This window comes from Bos indicus x Bos taurus, chromosome 2, assembly GCF_003369695.1.
Source record: "Bos indicus x Bos taurus breed Angus x Brahman F1 hybrid chromosome 2, Bos_hybrid_MaternalHap_v2.0, whole genome shotgun sequence".
Lineage (NCBI taxonomy): Eukaryota > Metazoa > Chordata > Mammalia > Artiodactyla > Bovidae > Bos > Bos indicus x Bos taurus.
In genome coordinates, this window is record NC_040077.1 from 26,951,930 (window position 1) to 26,969,610 (window position 17,681).

Here is a 17,681-nt window from a genome sequence, read left to right on the forward strand (position 1 = left end):
CCCTTATCAAAGAGTTTCTTAGCTTCTTGAAAAAGTTTTTGGTCAAAATTTCAAAAATGGTGTGACCACCAAACATTGCAGACTGAATGTATTGTTGCTATAGTAAAGAAATTTTGTTGTTGGATAAAGAATTTTGAATTAGCTATTTTTTTTTACTGACCTGATAAACTACATAATTAATGTTTCTCACTCTACTTATTATCGTTTATTTTTAATTTTTTTTAATAAATCATGTTGAAAGGTACTATTATCTTGATAGTACTTTTGATATGATGTAATGAGAAGGATACTTTACCTCCATGGTCTTCCTCTCCAAAACACACAACCCTTGTCTAATTATGAGAAAAACAGCAGATAAATCCCAATTTAAGGAACATTCTACAAAACAACTCCTCAGTACACCTCAAAACTGTCAAGATCATCAAAAACAAGACAGTTGTAAGAAATTGTCATGGTTAAGAGAAGCTTACAGAGATTTCACAACTTAATGTACTGTGTTTATAGCTTCCCAAAGCTTTGTACTGCTGGATATTTAATCTTTGCCAGTATTTCAGTGAGCTTTTTTAGTATTTGTCATTGATCTGTATCCAAATTTATTCATTGGACTACAATATAATGGTTTTTTTCTAATTTTATGAGCTTTTAAATTTCAGGAAATTAATTCTGATTAAATATCTCTTTCATCTATCAAAATGATCAAAAATGTTTACATTAGATAATCATTGCATTTCTGGTATCAGCATTTCTCACTATATTTTTTTCATAAACTGCTAAATTATGCTGAATATATTTAGTATTTTAAAATCCATTTTCAAAGTAATTATAGTTCTGTTTTTTTTCCTTATAGCATTTCTTCTTGTTCTGATGTCAAGGTTATACTTGTGTTACAAAATGAATTAGGTAGCAGTTTCCCTGGCCCACGCTGAACTTGCTGTATTCTGCATCTAGTGGCTGCATTTACAAAGGAGCACTGAAGCCGACCCACAGTATTTAACAGTATGTGGCTGTCGTTGGTCAGCTTCACTGACCCGAGAATGTCACCAGTGGGTCGTGCCCTTCTACTGGTTTTTAGTTTTACTCACTTAAAAAAATCAATCACATAAACAAGCAGGAGCAGATGAGAAGAAAGAACAAATGAAAAACAGCTATCCGCCTATCAACCAGAGAAACCCATAGTCAATGGTTTGGGATTATTATTTCCTAATAATTAAACTCTTTCATGGGATTATCAACTAACTGAAAAGCCTGCTTTTGTCTGAGATTGTTAGTTAAGGAAATTTCTTGAACCACATTGTTCTGTTTGGCTACATTGATTAAAGATGAGAAAATAAATAATAGTTGCAATGATTTAAAACATTTTTATTTATTTTTAATTGGAGGATAATTGCTTTACAGTATTGTGTTGGATCTGCCATATATCAACATGAATCAGCCATAGGTATACATATGTCCCCTCCCTCTGGAAGTTCCCTCCCATCTCCACCTGATCCCAGCCCTCTAGGTTTTTACAGAGCACTGGTTTGAGCTCCCTGAGTCATACAGCAAATTCACACTGGCTATTTATTTTACATATGGTATGTATATGCCTCCGTGCCACACTCTCCATTCGTCCCACCCCTCCTCCCCCCACTGCTATGTCCACAGCTGTTCTCTATGTCTGTGTCTCCATTGCTGCCGTGCAAATAAGTTCATCAGGACCATCTTTCTAGATTTCATATATATGCATTAATATATGGTATTTGTTTTTTTCTTTCTGACTCACTTCACTCTGTATAATAGACTCTAGGTTCATCTTCTTTTTAGAACTGACTCAAATGCATTCCTTTTTATGGATGAGTAATATTTCATTGTAAATATGTACTACAGCTTCTTTATTCCATTCATCTGTTGATGGACATCTAGGTTGCTTCCTTGTTCTAGCTATTGTAAATAGTGCTGCAATGAATATTGGGATACATGTGTCTTTTTCAGTTGTGGTTTTCTCGGGGTATATTTCTCAGGGTACTGGTCTTTCAGTAGTGGGACTTTTGGGTCATATGGTAGTTTTATTCCTAGTTTTTTAAAGGAATCTCCATACTGTTCTCCATAGTAGCTATATCAATTTACATTCCCTTCAACAGTGCAAGAGAGTTCCTTTTTTTCCACATTCCAGCATTTATTGTTTATAGATTTTTGGATGATGGCCATTCTGACTGGTATGAGGTGATATCTCATTATAGTTTTGATTTGCATTTCTCTACTAATGAGTGATGTTGAGCATCTTTCCATATGTTTATTAGCCATCTGTATGTCTTCTTCATTGAAATGTCTGTTTAGGTCTTCTGCCCCTTTTTTGATTGGGTTGTTTGTTTTTCTGGTATTGAGTTGCATGAGCTGCTTGTATATTTTGAAAATTAATCCTTTGTCTGTTGTTTCATTTGCTATTATTTTCTCCCATTCTGAGGGTTGTCTTTTCACCTTGTTTATAGTTTCCTTTGCTGTACAAAGTTTTTAAGTTTAATTAGGTCCCATTTGTTTATTTTTGTTTTTATTTCCATTACTCTGGAAAGTGGGACATAGAGGATCTTGCTGTGATTTATGGCATAGACTGTTCTGCCTATGTTTTCCTCTAAGAGTTTCTGGCCTTAGATTTAGGTCTTTAATCCATTTTGAGTTTAGTTTTGTTTCTTATGTTAGGAAGTGTCTTAATTTCATTCTTTTAACATGTAGCTGTCCAGTTTTCCCAGAAGAACTTATTGAAGAGACCATCTTTTCTCCATTGTATATTCTTGCTTCCTTTGTCAAAGATAAGGTGCCCATAGATGCATGGGTTTATCTCTGGGCTTTCTATCTTATTCCATTGCTCTATATTTCTGCTTTTGTGAAAGTACCATACTGTTTTGATGACTGTAGCTTTGTAGTATAGTCTGAATCAGGCAGGTTGATTCCTCCAGTTTCAATCTTCTTTCCCAAGACTGCTTCAGCTCGTCAGAGTCTTTTGTATTTCCATACAAATTGTGAAATTTCTTGTTCTGGTTCTGTGAAAAATACCATTGGTAATTTGACAGGGATTGCACTGAATCTGTAGATTGCTTTTAGTAGTATAGTCATTTTCACAATACTGATTCTTCCAACACAGGAACATGGACTATCTCTCCATCTGTTTATGTTGTCTTTGACTTCTTTCGTCAGTGTCTTATAGTTTTCTGTATACAGTTCTTTTGTCTCCTTAGGTAGGTTTATTCCTAGGTATTTTATTCTTTTTGTTGCAAGGGTAAATGAGATTGATTTCTTAATTTCTCTTTCTGATTTTTCATTGTTACTGTATAGGAATGCAAGTGATTTCTGTATGTTGATTTTGTATCCTGCAACTTTACTAAATTGACTAGCTCTAGTAATTTTCTGATAGTATTTTTAGGGTTTCTATGTATAGTATCATGTCTTCTGTAAACAGTGAGCATTTTACTTCTTCTTTTCCAATCTGGATTCCTTTTATTTCTTTATAATCTTTCTCTGATTGCCCTGGATAGGTCTTCAAAAACTATGTTGAATAATAGTGGTGAGAGAGGGCACCCTTGTCTTATTCCTGATCTTAGAAGAAATGCTTTCAGTTTTTCACCATTGAGAATAATGTTTGCACTGAATTTATCATATACAGCCTTTGTTATGTTGAGGTAGGTTTCTTCTATGCCCATTTTTGGATGAGTTTTTATCATAAATGGGTGCTGAATATATTCAAAAGCTTTTTCTGCATCTATTGAGATTATCATGATTATCGTATGGTTTTTATCTTTCAGTTTGTTAATACAGTGTATCACAATGATTGATTTGTGTATATTGAAGAAGCCTTGTATCCCTGGAATAAATGCAACTTGATAATAGTGTATGACCTTTTTAATATGCTGTCGAATTCTGTTTGCTAGAATTTTTTTGAGGATTTTTGCATATATGTTCATCAGTGATATTGGCCTATAATTTTATTTTTTGTGTGATGTCTTTATCTGGTTTTGGTATCAGGGTGATAGTGGCCTTGTAGAATGAGTTTGGAAGTGTTCTTTCCTCTGCAATTTTTTGAGAAGGATAGGCATTAGCTCGTCTCTAAATGTCTAACAGAATTCACCTGTGGAGCCAATTGGCCCTGTGCTTTTGTTTTTTGAGGGATTTTTTGACCACAGTTTCGATTTCAGTGTTTGTGATTGGCTTATTCATAGTTTCTATTTCTTCCTGGCTCAATTTTGGAAGGTTGAACTTTTCTAAGAATCTGTCCATTTCTTCCAGGTTGTCCATTGTATTGGCATATGAAGTTGCTCATAATAGTCTCTTATGATCCTTTTTATGTCTGCATTGTCTATCGTAACTTCTCCGTTTTCATCTCTAATTTTGTTGATTTGATTCTTCTCCCCTTTTTCCTTGTTGAGTCTGGCTAATAGTTTGTCAATTTTGTTTATCTTCTCAAAGAACCAACTTTCAATTTTATTCTGCTAAGTCACTTCAGTCGTGTCTGACTCTGTGCGACCGCATAGACGGCAGCCCACCAGGCTCCCCTGTCCCTGGGATTCTCCAGGCAAGAACACTGGAGTGGGTTGCCATTTCCTTCTCCATCAGTTTTATTAGTCTTTACTATTTTTTCCTTTATTTCTACTCTGATCTTTATGATTTATTTCCTTCTATTAACCTTGAGGGTTTTTGTTCTTTTTTAGTTGTGTTAGGTGTAAAATTAGGTTGTCTATTTGATGTTTTTCTTGTTTCTTAAGGTAGGACTGTATTGCTATAAGCTTGCCTCTTAGAACAGCTTTTGCTGCATCCCGTAGGTTTTGAGTCATCATGTTTTCATTGCATTTGTTTCTAGGAACTTTTTTATTTCCCTTTTAATTTCTTCAGTAACCTGGTCATTATTTAGAAATGTATTGTTTAATCTCCATGTGTTTCTGCTTTTTTACTGTTGTTTTTCCCCCTGTAATTGATATCTAGTTTCATAGCGTTGTCGTCATAAAAGACGCTTGATACAATTTTAGTTGCCTTAAATTTTACTGAGGTTTGATTTTTGACTCAAGATGTGGTCTATGCTTGAGGATATTCCGTGTCACTTGAGAAGAAAGTGTATTGTTCTGCATTTAGATGAAATGTCCTGAAGATATCAATTAGGTTCCATCTGGTCTAATGTGTCATTTAACACCATGTTTCCTTATTAATTTTCTGTTTTGATGATCTCTCCATTGGTGAAAGTAGAATATCAAGTCCCCTACTACTATTGTGTTACTGTCCATTTCTCCTTTTATGTCTGTTAGCGTTTGCTTTATGTATTGTGGTGCTCCTATGTTGGGTGCATAAATACTTACAATTGTTATGTCTTCTTCTTGGATTGATCCCTTGATCATTATGTAGTGACCTTCATTATTTCTTTTAGTTTTCTTTATTTTAAGGTCTATTTTGTCTGATATGAAAATTGTTACTCTGGCTTTCCCTTGATTTCCATTTGCATGGAATATCTTTTTCCATCCTCTCACGTTCAGTCTGTGTGTGCCTCTAGGTCTGAAGTGGGTCTCTTGTCGACAGCATATATGTGGGTCTTGTTTTTGTATCCATTTAGCCTGTCTGTATGTTTTGGTTGGAGCATTTAATCCATTTGCATTTAAAGTAATTATTGATATATACTTTCCTATTGGCATTCTTCAAAATTGTTTTTATAGGTCTTTTCCTTCTCTTATGTTTCTTGCCTATAGATCTCTTTAACATTGTTGTAAACTGGTTTAGGAGGGCTATATTCTCTCAACTTCTGTTTGTCTGTAAAACTTTTGATTTCTCCATCAACTTTGAATGAGATCCTTGCCAGGTAGAGTAATCTTGGTTGTATATTTTCCTCTTTCAGTACTTTAAATACATCCTGCCATTTCCTCTGGTCTTCAGAGTGTCTGCTGAAAGATCAATTGTTAATCTTATGGGGTTCCTTTTGTATGTTACTTTCTGCTTTTCCCTTGCTGTTTTTAATATTCTTTCTCTGTGTTTAATCTTTGTTAGCTTGATTAGTATATGTCTTGGCATGTTTCTCCTTGGGTTTATCCTCTATGGAACTTTGTGCTTCTTGGATCGATTGACTATTTCTTTGTCAATTAGGGACGTTTTGGGAAGTTTTCAACTATAATCTTTTCAAAAAATTTCTCAGACCCTTTGTTTTTCTCGTCTTCTTCTAGGACCCCTATAATTCAAATGTTAGTACCTTTAATATTGTCCCAGAAGTTTCTGAGACTATCCTCAATTCTTCTCATTCTCCTCTTGTTCTGTTCTTCAGTTATTTCCACTATTCTGTCTTCCAGCTCATTTATCTGTTTTTCTGCCTCAGTTATTCTGCTATTGATTTCTTGTAGAGTATTTTTAATTTCAGTAATTGTGTTGCTTGTCCCTGTTTATTCTTAATTTCTTCTAGGTCTTTGTTAAATGTGTTAATTGATCCTTGCATTTTCTCCATTCTATTTTTGAGGTTTTGGGTCATCTTTACTATCATTATTTTGAATTCTTTTTCATGTAGTTTGCATATGTCCTCTTTGTTTATTTGGTCTTGTGAATTTTTACCTTGTTCCTTCATTTGTGTAATATTTCTCTGTCTTTTCATTTTTTTCCAACTTACTTTGTCTGAGGTCTTCTTTTCCCAGGCTTTTGAGTCATATACCTTCTTCCTTTTGGTTACTGCCCTCGGTGGGTGAGGTTGGTCCAGTGGTTTGTGTCGGCTTTGTGTTGGGAGGTACTTGTGTCTGCATTCTGATAGGAGGAGGTGAGTTTTTTTTCCCTCTGATGGACAGGATTTGTGAGGTGGTCGGTTTTGAGGTGTCTGTGGCAAGCCTCTCCGCTAATGATTGGGTTTGTGTTTTTGTCTTACCTGTTGGCTGGGTGAGGTGTCTTGCACTGGGTGCTGCTGGCAGTCGGGTGATTCCAGGTCTTAGACACAAGTGGAGGTCTTCATGGAAGTTCTCAATAATCAATACTCCCTGGTGTCAGTAGGTCTCTGGCAGTCCACTGTCCTGGATTCAGAGCTTCCACTCCAAAGGCTCAGGCCCAATCTTTGCCTGGGGAACTGACACTCCACAAGCCACTTGTTATTGCATTAAAGGGGATTAAAACAAAAACACAAAAATAGCAAAACAAAACAAAATAATAAATAAAAGAGGAGCCCAGACAAATGGTAAATACAAAATCAAGCAAATAATAACAAAAACAAAGGAACACACACACGCACAAAACCCAAAATAGTCCAAAGACAAGAAAGTTCAAGAGAGTGACTTGGAAAGCAAAGAAAACCAAAAATGATACCAACCGATTAAAAACAAAACTAACTAAAACACAAATTGGTAAACAAGACCAAAGCAGAGTGTCAACTGGAGAATAAGCAAAGAAAACAAAACAAACTTACAAACAGGGTGAAATAATGAAAGAAAAGGAAGAAATAAAATATTTGTATATATTAAAGAATAACTACAGCAGGAAAAGAACAGTAAGAAAAACAAACAAACAAACAAAATTTTAAAAAGAAAAAAGCCCCACAGAATCACAAAAACCAATGAAAAGGTATAAGTATATAAAGGAAACCAAAAGTGTGATTAAAAAAATTCTCAAAAACTTAGAGTTAATAGTAATAATAAAATCAACAACCATAGCAACAAAGAAGAAAAAAAAGAAGATAAAAAAACTAGGATCAACTATGGAACAAATTAAAATATATGAACAATAATACGTGTTTTTCTTGGATCTCAGCTGCCAGTGTCCTTTCCTTCACTGTGAGTCACAGTCCACCTCTGCCTCCCTGGGATGCCCTCCAATACCGGCCTGATATCTGGACCTGCTGTGGGAACAGCTCAGACTGATCTGGCCCTATTCCTGCCATGTTCTTGCCCGCAATGTCCACAGCTACTAGAGCTAGTGTGTTTTCTTTTGTGATAGCTCTCACTGTCCTTTTATATATTCCATAGACAGTCTTCCTCATTGATCATGTGGATTTAATCTGCACCTTGTACAGCTGGTGGAAAGGCTTTTGATCCTCTTCCTTAGCCACACTGCCCTTGGAGTTCAATTGTGGTTTTATCCCCACCTCTGCGTGTGGGTCATCCACAGGAGTTTGCTCCTGAGGCTGCCCTGGAAGACTTAGGTCTGCCTTAGTGAGGACCGGGTGTGGAGGTGGCTCAGTTGCTTGGATCACAGGGACCTTGGTGGTGCCAAGTGTGCAGAGATGCTGGTGGCCTCGGGCGCAGGAGCTATATTACAGTCTTTTTCTAGCCTCTGGCAGCTGGCATTCAAAAGACCTCTCTGGCTAGTTCTTCTCTGTTGCTTGGTGCAGCTGGCACTCAAAGGTCTCCACTGGCTGGGGTCCTTCTCTATTGCTCTTGCCTCAGACACTCATAGGGTGACCCTCTCTGGGGTCTTTCTCTATTGGTCAGTTGCCAGCACTAGCGTGTGGGGGGAGAGAAGCTACAGTGATGGCTCCTCCCCCTGCACATGACTCAGCAGTACTGCTTTGCTTCAGTGGCTACTCAGCATTTCTCCAAAGATATTCTCCACCATGACTCCTCCCTCATGTCCCTCTGGGCTGTCTCCCAGCAGTCATCAGCAACCCTCACCCGGGGATTGCTCTCCAGTCCCTATGCTCCAGCTCCCAGACACTGTGTATTTCAGGAGACTTGGGTCCCTTCCAGGGTACATACGGCTGCAGCAAGGATTGTCTGGTTCTCACTCCATTCAGACAGTCCCAGATCAGCTGCTTCACTCTCCAACAGCCTCAAATACTTCCCCTGTGTCTCCAACGATTGCCTCAATTTGGGGATCTGACCCCTGCTTCAGTTCCCCTAACCCCAGGTGCAGGTCCGGTCCTGCTCATCCTCCTCTTTTCCCCTTCCTTCCTTTGTCCTGCTGAGTTTTGGATCTATATATTCCTTTCCAGTGATCAGGGACTCCTGTCTGCTCTCAGCTGGTGTTCTGCGAGATCTTCTGCATCTGAAGGTGTATTCCGGATGTATCCACGGAGAGAGATGTACTGCACATCTGGCTACTCTTGTGCCATCTTGTCTTCCTCTGCAGTCACTCTTTTCTTTTATTTTCTAGGTTTTTTTTTTTTTTTTTTTGCTGTGAACTGCAATTGTTATGTCTGACTCAGTAATTCTTCGCAGTGTGAAGAAATTTGGAGAGGACAATCATGGTTTTGAGTCAGACAGCTCATGTAAGTGGCCTTTTATCTTATTGTCTCTTATACAAAAAAAAAGGTGAAAACAAAAGTGGAACAAACTAGTGAAGATATTCAAGGAGCAGAGAAAATTCAGCAACAATAAGTAGAATTATTACCTCATATTCTTCTTGCACAACCTGGGTATTTCTCCCAAGAATCCATGTAATGTAACTGCTGAGAGTGCTAGGTAAGAATGCATAAATCCTGGGAGAGTGAAAGCATCTCACTATAAATATTTTTTCCCTGGATAGACTGGGGTTGTTTTAGCACTTGCTCAGATGGTAAAGAATCTGCCTGAAATGCAGGAGAGCTGGGTTTGATCCCTGGGTCAAGAAGATCCCCTGGAGAAGGGAATGGCTATCCACTCCAGTATTCTTGGCTGGAGAATTCCATGGACAGAGGAGCCTGGTGGGCTACAGTCCATGGAGTCGCAAAAAGTCAGACATGACTGAGTGACTAACACTTTCAATACTTTCATTATTATTACCTTTATTCATATATTGCTATAATTGATTATAGTAATATGCATTTAGTGAGCATTGCTCTCTGAGAGGAATGGTACAAAGACACTGCTGGCCAGAGAGAGGTAAAGTGGATGGGGATCCATAGCACCAGTACCTAGAGTGTGGTAAGGCAGATGATTCTATGCTATTATTATTTTCAAAAGTCCTATGATTTGACATTTTATAGAAAAGGAAACTGAGACTTAGATACATTATCTTAAGCTTGACAAAGATTGCATGGCTATTGATTAAAGGAGCCATAATCCTAACCCAGTTCTGATTCCCAAATATGAGAAGTTAATCTTTGTCTACACTATAATGCCTCTTTACTCTGTATGAAATGAAATGAAAATGCCAGGGGAACCAGGATGTGCTGTCCCATGATGATGGTTGACATTAAAATCCTGGGTTCCTTACACTGTGGCTTCCCTATGCCCATGACCCTGAACCCCCACTTTCACTTCTTCCCTTCCATCTGCTCTGACCTATGCTGGGGAAAATAATATATGCCTCAATTCTATGGCTTCTACTGGCACAGGGGTGTCAATGACATCATATTGTCTGTATTTTATGGTCTGTATTTTAAGTAGATTTATGGTCTGTATTTTAAGTAGATAAATTCTGATGTTTCTAAAAAAACAAACAATAAATAAGTATTCATTTTATTTGGTAGTTCAAAAAAAATCAGATTTTTCTGTAACTAATTTACAAATATTGGTCTTTAGTTAACATTCAGAAGATAAAAAGATTTCATTTTCTGGAGAAGATGTAGTCAAGGGAGCAGTCCTATATGTGAAAGGGTGTTTTCTTCTATAATACGGAGGAAGAAAGAGAAAGGTGAAAAAGCAAATAATTATTTTGTATTGTTCCATGAATAAAATAATCATAGAAATGTTTTTCCAGAGCAAAATTGTTAATGATTATGTTTCATTTTGTCATTATGATTAACTGCTTTATGTATTGTTTTTATCCTGACAGATAACAATGATAAAAAATCAAAGTAAGTGACTGCTTCAAAAATGCAACACATTTTCAAAATAATTCCCCTAATATTCATATCAAAGGCACAAAGCAGAAGTAATATATGTTTTATATATGTTGCACTGCCTACAAATGGTGTATATAATCCATTCTTTTTCTCTTTAAAACATTACTATAATTTGATTTCAAAAATCTTTGGGAATATTCCTTCTGGATTGGGTTCAAATATCCCCTATATGTCCAGGAACCCCACAGAATTTCTGACTTAAACAAGCAGAGGAAATTTTGGATATGTAAGATTTCATGGTTGCAGAGGAAGTTCTTTCTACAGAAGAAAATCCCAATTCTTCCCAAAAGCAAATTGTAGAAACCTAAAATGTAGTGACTAGATATTTCTCTTTAAGAGTTAAAATTCTCTTAGAAACCAAATATCAGTTTATCCTAATTTGACTTGAGGACAGGATTAATGGAGTCTGATTTAGGAGATAAGGATGCCAGCTAAGTTTCTGAAATGGAGGTGGTGGAAAGGTAAAGGCTGAAAATGTGTAAAACATTTTAAGTGTTAATACTGCATGACAAAGAGAGCTGGTGGTTGTGGTAACAGTAGTATTTTACTTGGAATGGTAGGGTCAGTTGAGGACAGAAGAACCACTCTTGTCTCATTGGGTGGGAAACAGATGGAAAAGGGCATGGATGCAGAGAAATGAAGGATGCAGAGAAATGAGCTTCAGTGAGAGGATGAGCAGGAAGGTTGAGTGAGTACTTTGGTTTTTAGAGAAAATGAACCTATGTCTGCATAGATGTGGTAATGAAGAGTGAGAAGATCACAGTGAAAGTTTGATAAAGCCGCTGAGGGGAGTGGGAACAATCTGTAGAGGAATTAAGTATAGTACCTTGGGTTGAGTTGAGGTTGGAGACCATATTCATCTATTCATTTCACAAATATTAATTGAGGACTTCCTGGGTATCATCTGCCTGGTAAAGCATGTGCCTGCAATCCAGGAGACATGGGTTCAATCCCTGGGCTGGGAAGATCCCCTGGAGAAGGAAATGGCAACCCACTACAGTATTCTCGCCTGGAGAATTCCATGAGCAGAGGAGCCTGGTGGGCTACAGTCCATGGGGTTGCAAAGAGTCGGACACAACTGAGCAACTAATACACATACACACATATTGGGTATCAGCCACTGGTTTAGGTGCTGAGGATATAGAAAAGAAAAAAAATAGGCAAAAATCTCTGTCTTGAGGAACTTAACATGCCTTTGAAGAGTTCTCCCCTTTAGTGAGGGAGACATAATAAACACCATAAATAAATAAAATATATAGCATGGTAGATAATGATAATTTATCATCCCCTTTCTAAGAAAAAACAACAAACATGGAAATGGAGATTTGAAATGATGTGGGGGGACAGTTGAAATTATAAAGACTTTGACCATGGATGGCCCCCTTGAAAAGGCAGCTTTTGAGAGAAGGTATGAAGGAGGTGAGGGAGTTCTCCACTCTATTATCCAAAGAAAGAACACTTTGGTGAGAGGAAATAGCAAGTGCAAACACTCAGAGGTGGGAACAGATGTGGTGCGGATGAAAGTCAGCAGAAAGGCCAGGCGGCTCGGGTGGAGTGAAGCAGGAGGAAACAAGGTAAGAGAGTCAACTGGTCAGATCACAGAGGGCTTTGGACGTGTCAGCAAGGGTTTGTGATTCCACCCTGAGCTGGAAGGGAAGCTTAGGGCAGCTGAGCGCTAAGCACAACATGTGTTGATATCTGTTTAGACGGTGGAGAGGTTGTCTTCAGCAGGCCAAACAGCCTGGCTTCAGAAGGAGAAGGGGGAACAGCGAAATGCAGAGATGGAGTTTCCAAAGATGAATTTGGAAAAAAGGATTGAGGATGATGGTGAAAGCATGGTCCAAATGGCTGGCAATGGGACCTAGAATGCCTGGAGGAGGGAGAATCTTTTTTTTTTTTTTTTTACTTTATCTTTGGTTGTGACAGGTCTTTGTTGCTTCGCTCTAGCTTTCTCTAGTTGCAGAGAGTGGGGCTACTCTCCATCTGGGCTTCTCATTGCAGTGGTTTCTCCTGTTTCAGAGCACAGGACCCAGGTGCATGGCTTCAGTAGTTGCTGCTTGTGGACTCTAGAGCACTGGCTCGGTAGTTGTGACGCATGGGCTTAGTTGCTCCAAGGCATGTGGAAACTTCCCAGACAGAGGTTGAACCCCTGTCCCCTGCACTGACAGGCAGATTCTTATCCAGTGTATCACCAGGCAAGTCCAAGGAAGGAGAATCTTGATGGTGTTTAGTGATTGTAAGTAAATGGAGGGTTTAAAGAACTGGGCTTCCCTGGTGGCTCAGATGGTAAAGAATCCATCTGCAATGCAGGAGACCCAGGTTTGATCCCTGGGTTGAAAAGATCCTCTGGAGGAAGAAATGGCAGCCCACTCCAGTATTCTTGCCTTGGGAAATTCCAGAGATAGAGGAGCCTGGTGGGAGAGTGGGACATGACTGAGCAGCTAACACACAAAGAACTGTGGGTCTCAACTGAGATGACAAATAGGTATGGAAGGAGGAAGGAGGTGAGAAAACAAGATGCATGGGTATTCCCAAAGAGCCAATGGAGTAGAGCGGTTCCAGGTGAAAATAAGACCTAAGGTGTATTCGTGGGTAGATAACTTAGGTGAATTAGACCTCTTTGGCATTAGAAAGTTCAAGAATGGGTTAAGTACAATTTTCTGAGCAATAAATTGAATAAGAAATAGTAAGTAAATGTGGTTTTAAGGGAAGTATGGGAGTTTTTGAATGTTTCATATCAGCACTATTTGATGTAGCTGCAAGTAAGAGCTAGAAGCAATAAATTAGATAATACAACCACCAAAATTTACTCACAAGGAAATGAAGGTAGATATAAATTGAGGGTCAACACTGAGGTTCCACAGTTATTTGTTACTGCAACTGGGGGTGCAGAGTACTTTTTGCTTTCTCTCAAAGAGAGAAAAAACCTCTCTGAAAAAACCTCAGTGAATCTCTACTGAACAAGAGACACAGCTATATTGAAATTGCTAGAAGAGGTAAATCGAAAAGTAATAGCCAGTTTTTAAGATATCAGTTTTGGAAAGAATTTCACAGCCATTGGGGACTTTCATTCTTACTAAAGAATGACTCATGAAGTGACAATTTAGGGAGACTTTCTCATTGTTTTGGAAAGGATGGTCTGTAAATCCCTGTTTTTCTCCTCAGGTTACAAGATGAGAAGAAAGGTGGTAGCAGTCAAGTTGGCTTCTTTCGATTGGTAATAAAACTATGCTGATTAATGGCATAGGTTTTGCAACTGTGAGTTGTTCAGATCATGGAGAAAATGTTAATTTTTTAGTCATATTGGCAGGTGCTTAACTATAGTGATCACTTGTTTCAGTCATAAACTTTGTCTACGTGACAACATGTGGATTAGTAATTAGAAACTATTGCTGATTAAACACACATTCTATCTGGTAGATCAGAAAAGTGTTCTAGAAGATAATCTCTAAGTCCCTAATGATCATTTTAGTGAGGAAAATTGTCACAGTAATCATGTTATGCATATTTTTTCTTATGATGCCTTTAGAAGTTCCATAGTGTAGGTATTTTCTTCAAATTTGCAAATTGGAGACATTTCGGGGCACAAGCAGATGCTCTTCATGATCAATATCAGTTCTGGGAGCCAATTTCTACTATTGCTGAATAAGCCATATGGAGCATCTACACGGCAATAGCATCAGTGTCAGTGATTTTTTTCCCTCTAAGTTGGGGATGAAAAGCTAAGAACTAAAGTCAGCTCTTGGGGTAAAGAGAATGAATTAAGAGGCTAGAAAAGAAAGAACATGAGTTAACAGGGTAACAGTTTAATGACTTGGATAATTGATGCATCGTTTATTTCAGTGTTAGTGAAACTCTACATTTCAATTAAAACGATTCCCTTAAGACTTGGTGTTGAACACTATTTATCAGAATCTAGTAACTAAAATTAAATAGTCCTCCTACCTCTCCTGCTTTTCACCCATAGATGATCTCTGAATCCTTTGTTTTTCAAGTTTCGATTTTCTTCAAAGATTGACATTTGCCTGATGTCTATGGGGAGTTTATGTGCACTTCTCCATGGAGTAGCCTATCCAGGCGTGCTACTCATTTTTGGCACAATGACAGATGTTTTTATTGAGTATGACATGGAATTACAAGAACTCAGTATCCCTGGAAAAGCATGTGTGAATAACACCATAGTGTGGACCAACGACTCCCTCAACCAGAACATGACAAATGGGACACGCTGCGGGTAGGCTGCTATTTGTTTTTATTTATTTATTTATTTTTTGCTCATATCTTAGATTGTAATTCAAAATTACAGAGAACCTTATGTAAAGAGAACCTTATGGAAGGACCTGGAGTGGTATCTAACATGGAGTGAACAGAAACATATTTACACATATTTCTATAAATTACTCTGCCCTGATGTTCTTATTCCACTGGGTTTTAAAATCCCAACAACAGCAACAAAACACAGAATTGGAAATTACTCATTAAATATGTACCCAAATTTCACACTTTGTAGACCGTAGGCTGGAGAATGACACTATCGATACTTAATATCATTGGAAGGTGACTCATAAATTTTACTTGAGTCCTTGTCATTCCTCATATCTGAGACCTCCTTTTCCTTCCCTTCCTCTTTCTTCTGTCCTCCCCTCTTTCCTTCCTTCCTCTCTTCTCTTTTGTCCCCCAACTTCTGTGGCTGTGGCTGATGACCCACTTGACACTAGTCTTCTCTCTACAATGGGAATTTCATCATTCCTGTGCTTTCGGACTTGGAGTAGGGGTCACTGGCCTCAACTAGCAGTTGAGTTGCTGTGAAAGAGTGGTGTGGTGCTAAGAACAGAAGACAGCCATGCAGAGTTAGCCAGAGCTCACTGTGTCCCTGTTCTGTCTGTGATAAGCCTGATAGGCTGCCACGTAATCAGTGAGTCTGCAGTATACACAGGGTTGACTCACTGTCACAGCATGGACTTTGCAGCCTGCCTCACGCTGCCTCAGGGCCAGAACAAGATCATTTTCACATATAAATTCACTCAGGTTCAAGAATCAAAAGCAGGGCACATCCTGGCTAGAGAGGTACTCGGAATGGCTCCCTCAAGTGATTCATATTTTTCTCCACCATTTAAATTTTTTTCTATAGGCTTGACTCCAGATTATGACAAATCCTTCTAAACTGCTGATGTTCTTCTATAATATTTGTTGTTAGCATCTTTCATTCATCTACTCATTCAACCAAAATTTTTGGAACACCAGTTATGTACCAGGAAAATGTGTAAGCATAAAGGCTACAGTGGTGTCTTATGAGTAATGGTCCTTATCTTTGTGGAGCTCACGTCTAATTGGTGAGACCATCATGAAATCAATGACCATGCAGATAAGTATGTAGTTATAAACTGGTTAGCACTTGACAGAAAAGTACAGGACAACATACAATGTACAGAATTATCCTTAAAAAAATAAGCCTACTCATAAGAAATAAATTTCCAGCATATAAATGTGTATATTTCTCTTCTAAATTTGGAAGTAACATAACAATTTGTATAAAAGAGAGACTGTCTTCAATGACAGTCTTTAAAATATTTTCACTTGCACCATGTGGCTTGCAAGATCTTAGTTCCCCAACCAGGGATTGAAACTGAGTCCTCTGCAGTGTAACTGCAGAGTCCTAACCACTGGACACGCAGGGAATTCACAATGACAATCTTTTATTTTCTTTCATTTATGTTGGAGAACAGAAGACTTGAACTGATATTTACAGAGTGATATGACTACAAAATGTGAACTAATCACTTCCCCCTTTGAAAAAAAAAATCCATTCAGACTTACATATGTAAAAAGACCCCAGTTGTTAATAACATCAGTCAATCCTAAAGGAAATCAACCCTGAATATTCATTGGAAGGACTGATGTTGAAGCTGAAGCTCCAAAACTTTGGCCATCCTACGAGAAGAGTTGACTCATTGGAAAAGACCCTGATACTGGGAAATATTGAGGGCAGGAAGAGAAGAGGGTGATGAAGGATGAGATAGTTGGATGGCATCATCAACTCAATAGACATGAGTTTGAGCAAACTCTGGGAGATAGTGAAGGAGAGGGAAGCCTGACATGCTGTAGTCCATGGGTCACAAAGAGTCAGACACAACTGAGCAACTGGAAAACAATAAATTAATAACACTCATGAAAACAAACACTTCAAGTGAAAAATCCTGAAAGTATATCCTATAATGCCTTAAAAATTGGAAATAAATGTTAGAGGGAGCAGTATTTGAGACATATTCAAGATAACAAGTGCTCGTAAATATTTACTAGATAAACTGAAGAATGAATATGCCCTTAATGTCTGCATCACTGGCATCCATTAGAAAGGCTGCCTACCCATTACTCACTGGGCTTCCCAGCTGGCACTAGCAGTAAAGAACCCACCTGTCTCTTATGCCAAAGGAGACATAAAAGATGTGGGTTCAATCCCTGGGTCAGGAAGATCCTCTGGAGGAGGGAATGGCAACCCACTCCAGTATTCTTGTCTGGAGAAGCTCATGGACAGAGGAACCTGATGGGTTACAATCCATTGGGTGGCAGAGTTGGACACAACTGGGGAAACTTAGCACATACCCATTATTCACACTTTATTGATTCTTACTGGGTCATATACTTGAAGGTGAGCAAATTGTTCAAAGCAAATAAGGGCTTTCAGAAATTCCTTGGCTTTGGCTGAATTCACATGATACCAAGCATGTAAATAGATATCTGTCTTTTAAAAAAAATTTTTTTTCATAAGGCTATTTGAAATTGTGTAGACCACACCTTTCTTAGGCCTTTACTAGGAGCTCACACAGAAGAGCTAAATATTTTAAATGTGAGTTATTATGGTCACTGACAAGAATACTGCTAATAAGCAGTATTCTGAATAAATGTTTGTTTAGCTTTCATGTGATGAGATCATTGTGAAAAT

At 38.1% G+C, this 17,681-nt stretch overlaps 1 protein-coding gene across 4 annotated transcripts in view; it reads left to right on the forward strand.

The window, feature by feature from the left end:
• ABCB11 (ATP binding cassette subfamily B member 11) overlaps positions 1-17,681 on the forward strand; it is a 100,310-nt gene that overhangs the window by 7,056 nt on the left and 75,573 nt on the right. For 2 of the 4 annotated variants that reach the window (XM_027558411.1, XM_027558385.1), the window contains exons 2-5: positions 9,071-9,181; positions 10,669-10,690; positions 13,904-13,955; positions 14,734-14,972. In XM_027558411.1, coding sequence (XP_027414212.1) covers positions 9,106-9,181; positions 10,669-10,690; positions 13,904-13,955; positions 14,734-14,972 — 389 coding nt within the window. In that variant the 5' untranslated portion in view covers positions 9,071-9,105. Of the gene's footprint in view, positions 1-9,070; positions 9,182-10,668; positions 10,691-13,903; positions 13,956-14,705; positions 14,973-17,681 lie in introns of those variants that run through there. The other 2 variants (XM_027558393.1, XM_027558402.1) reach the window with 2 other exon arrangements.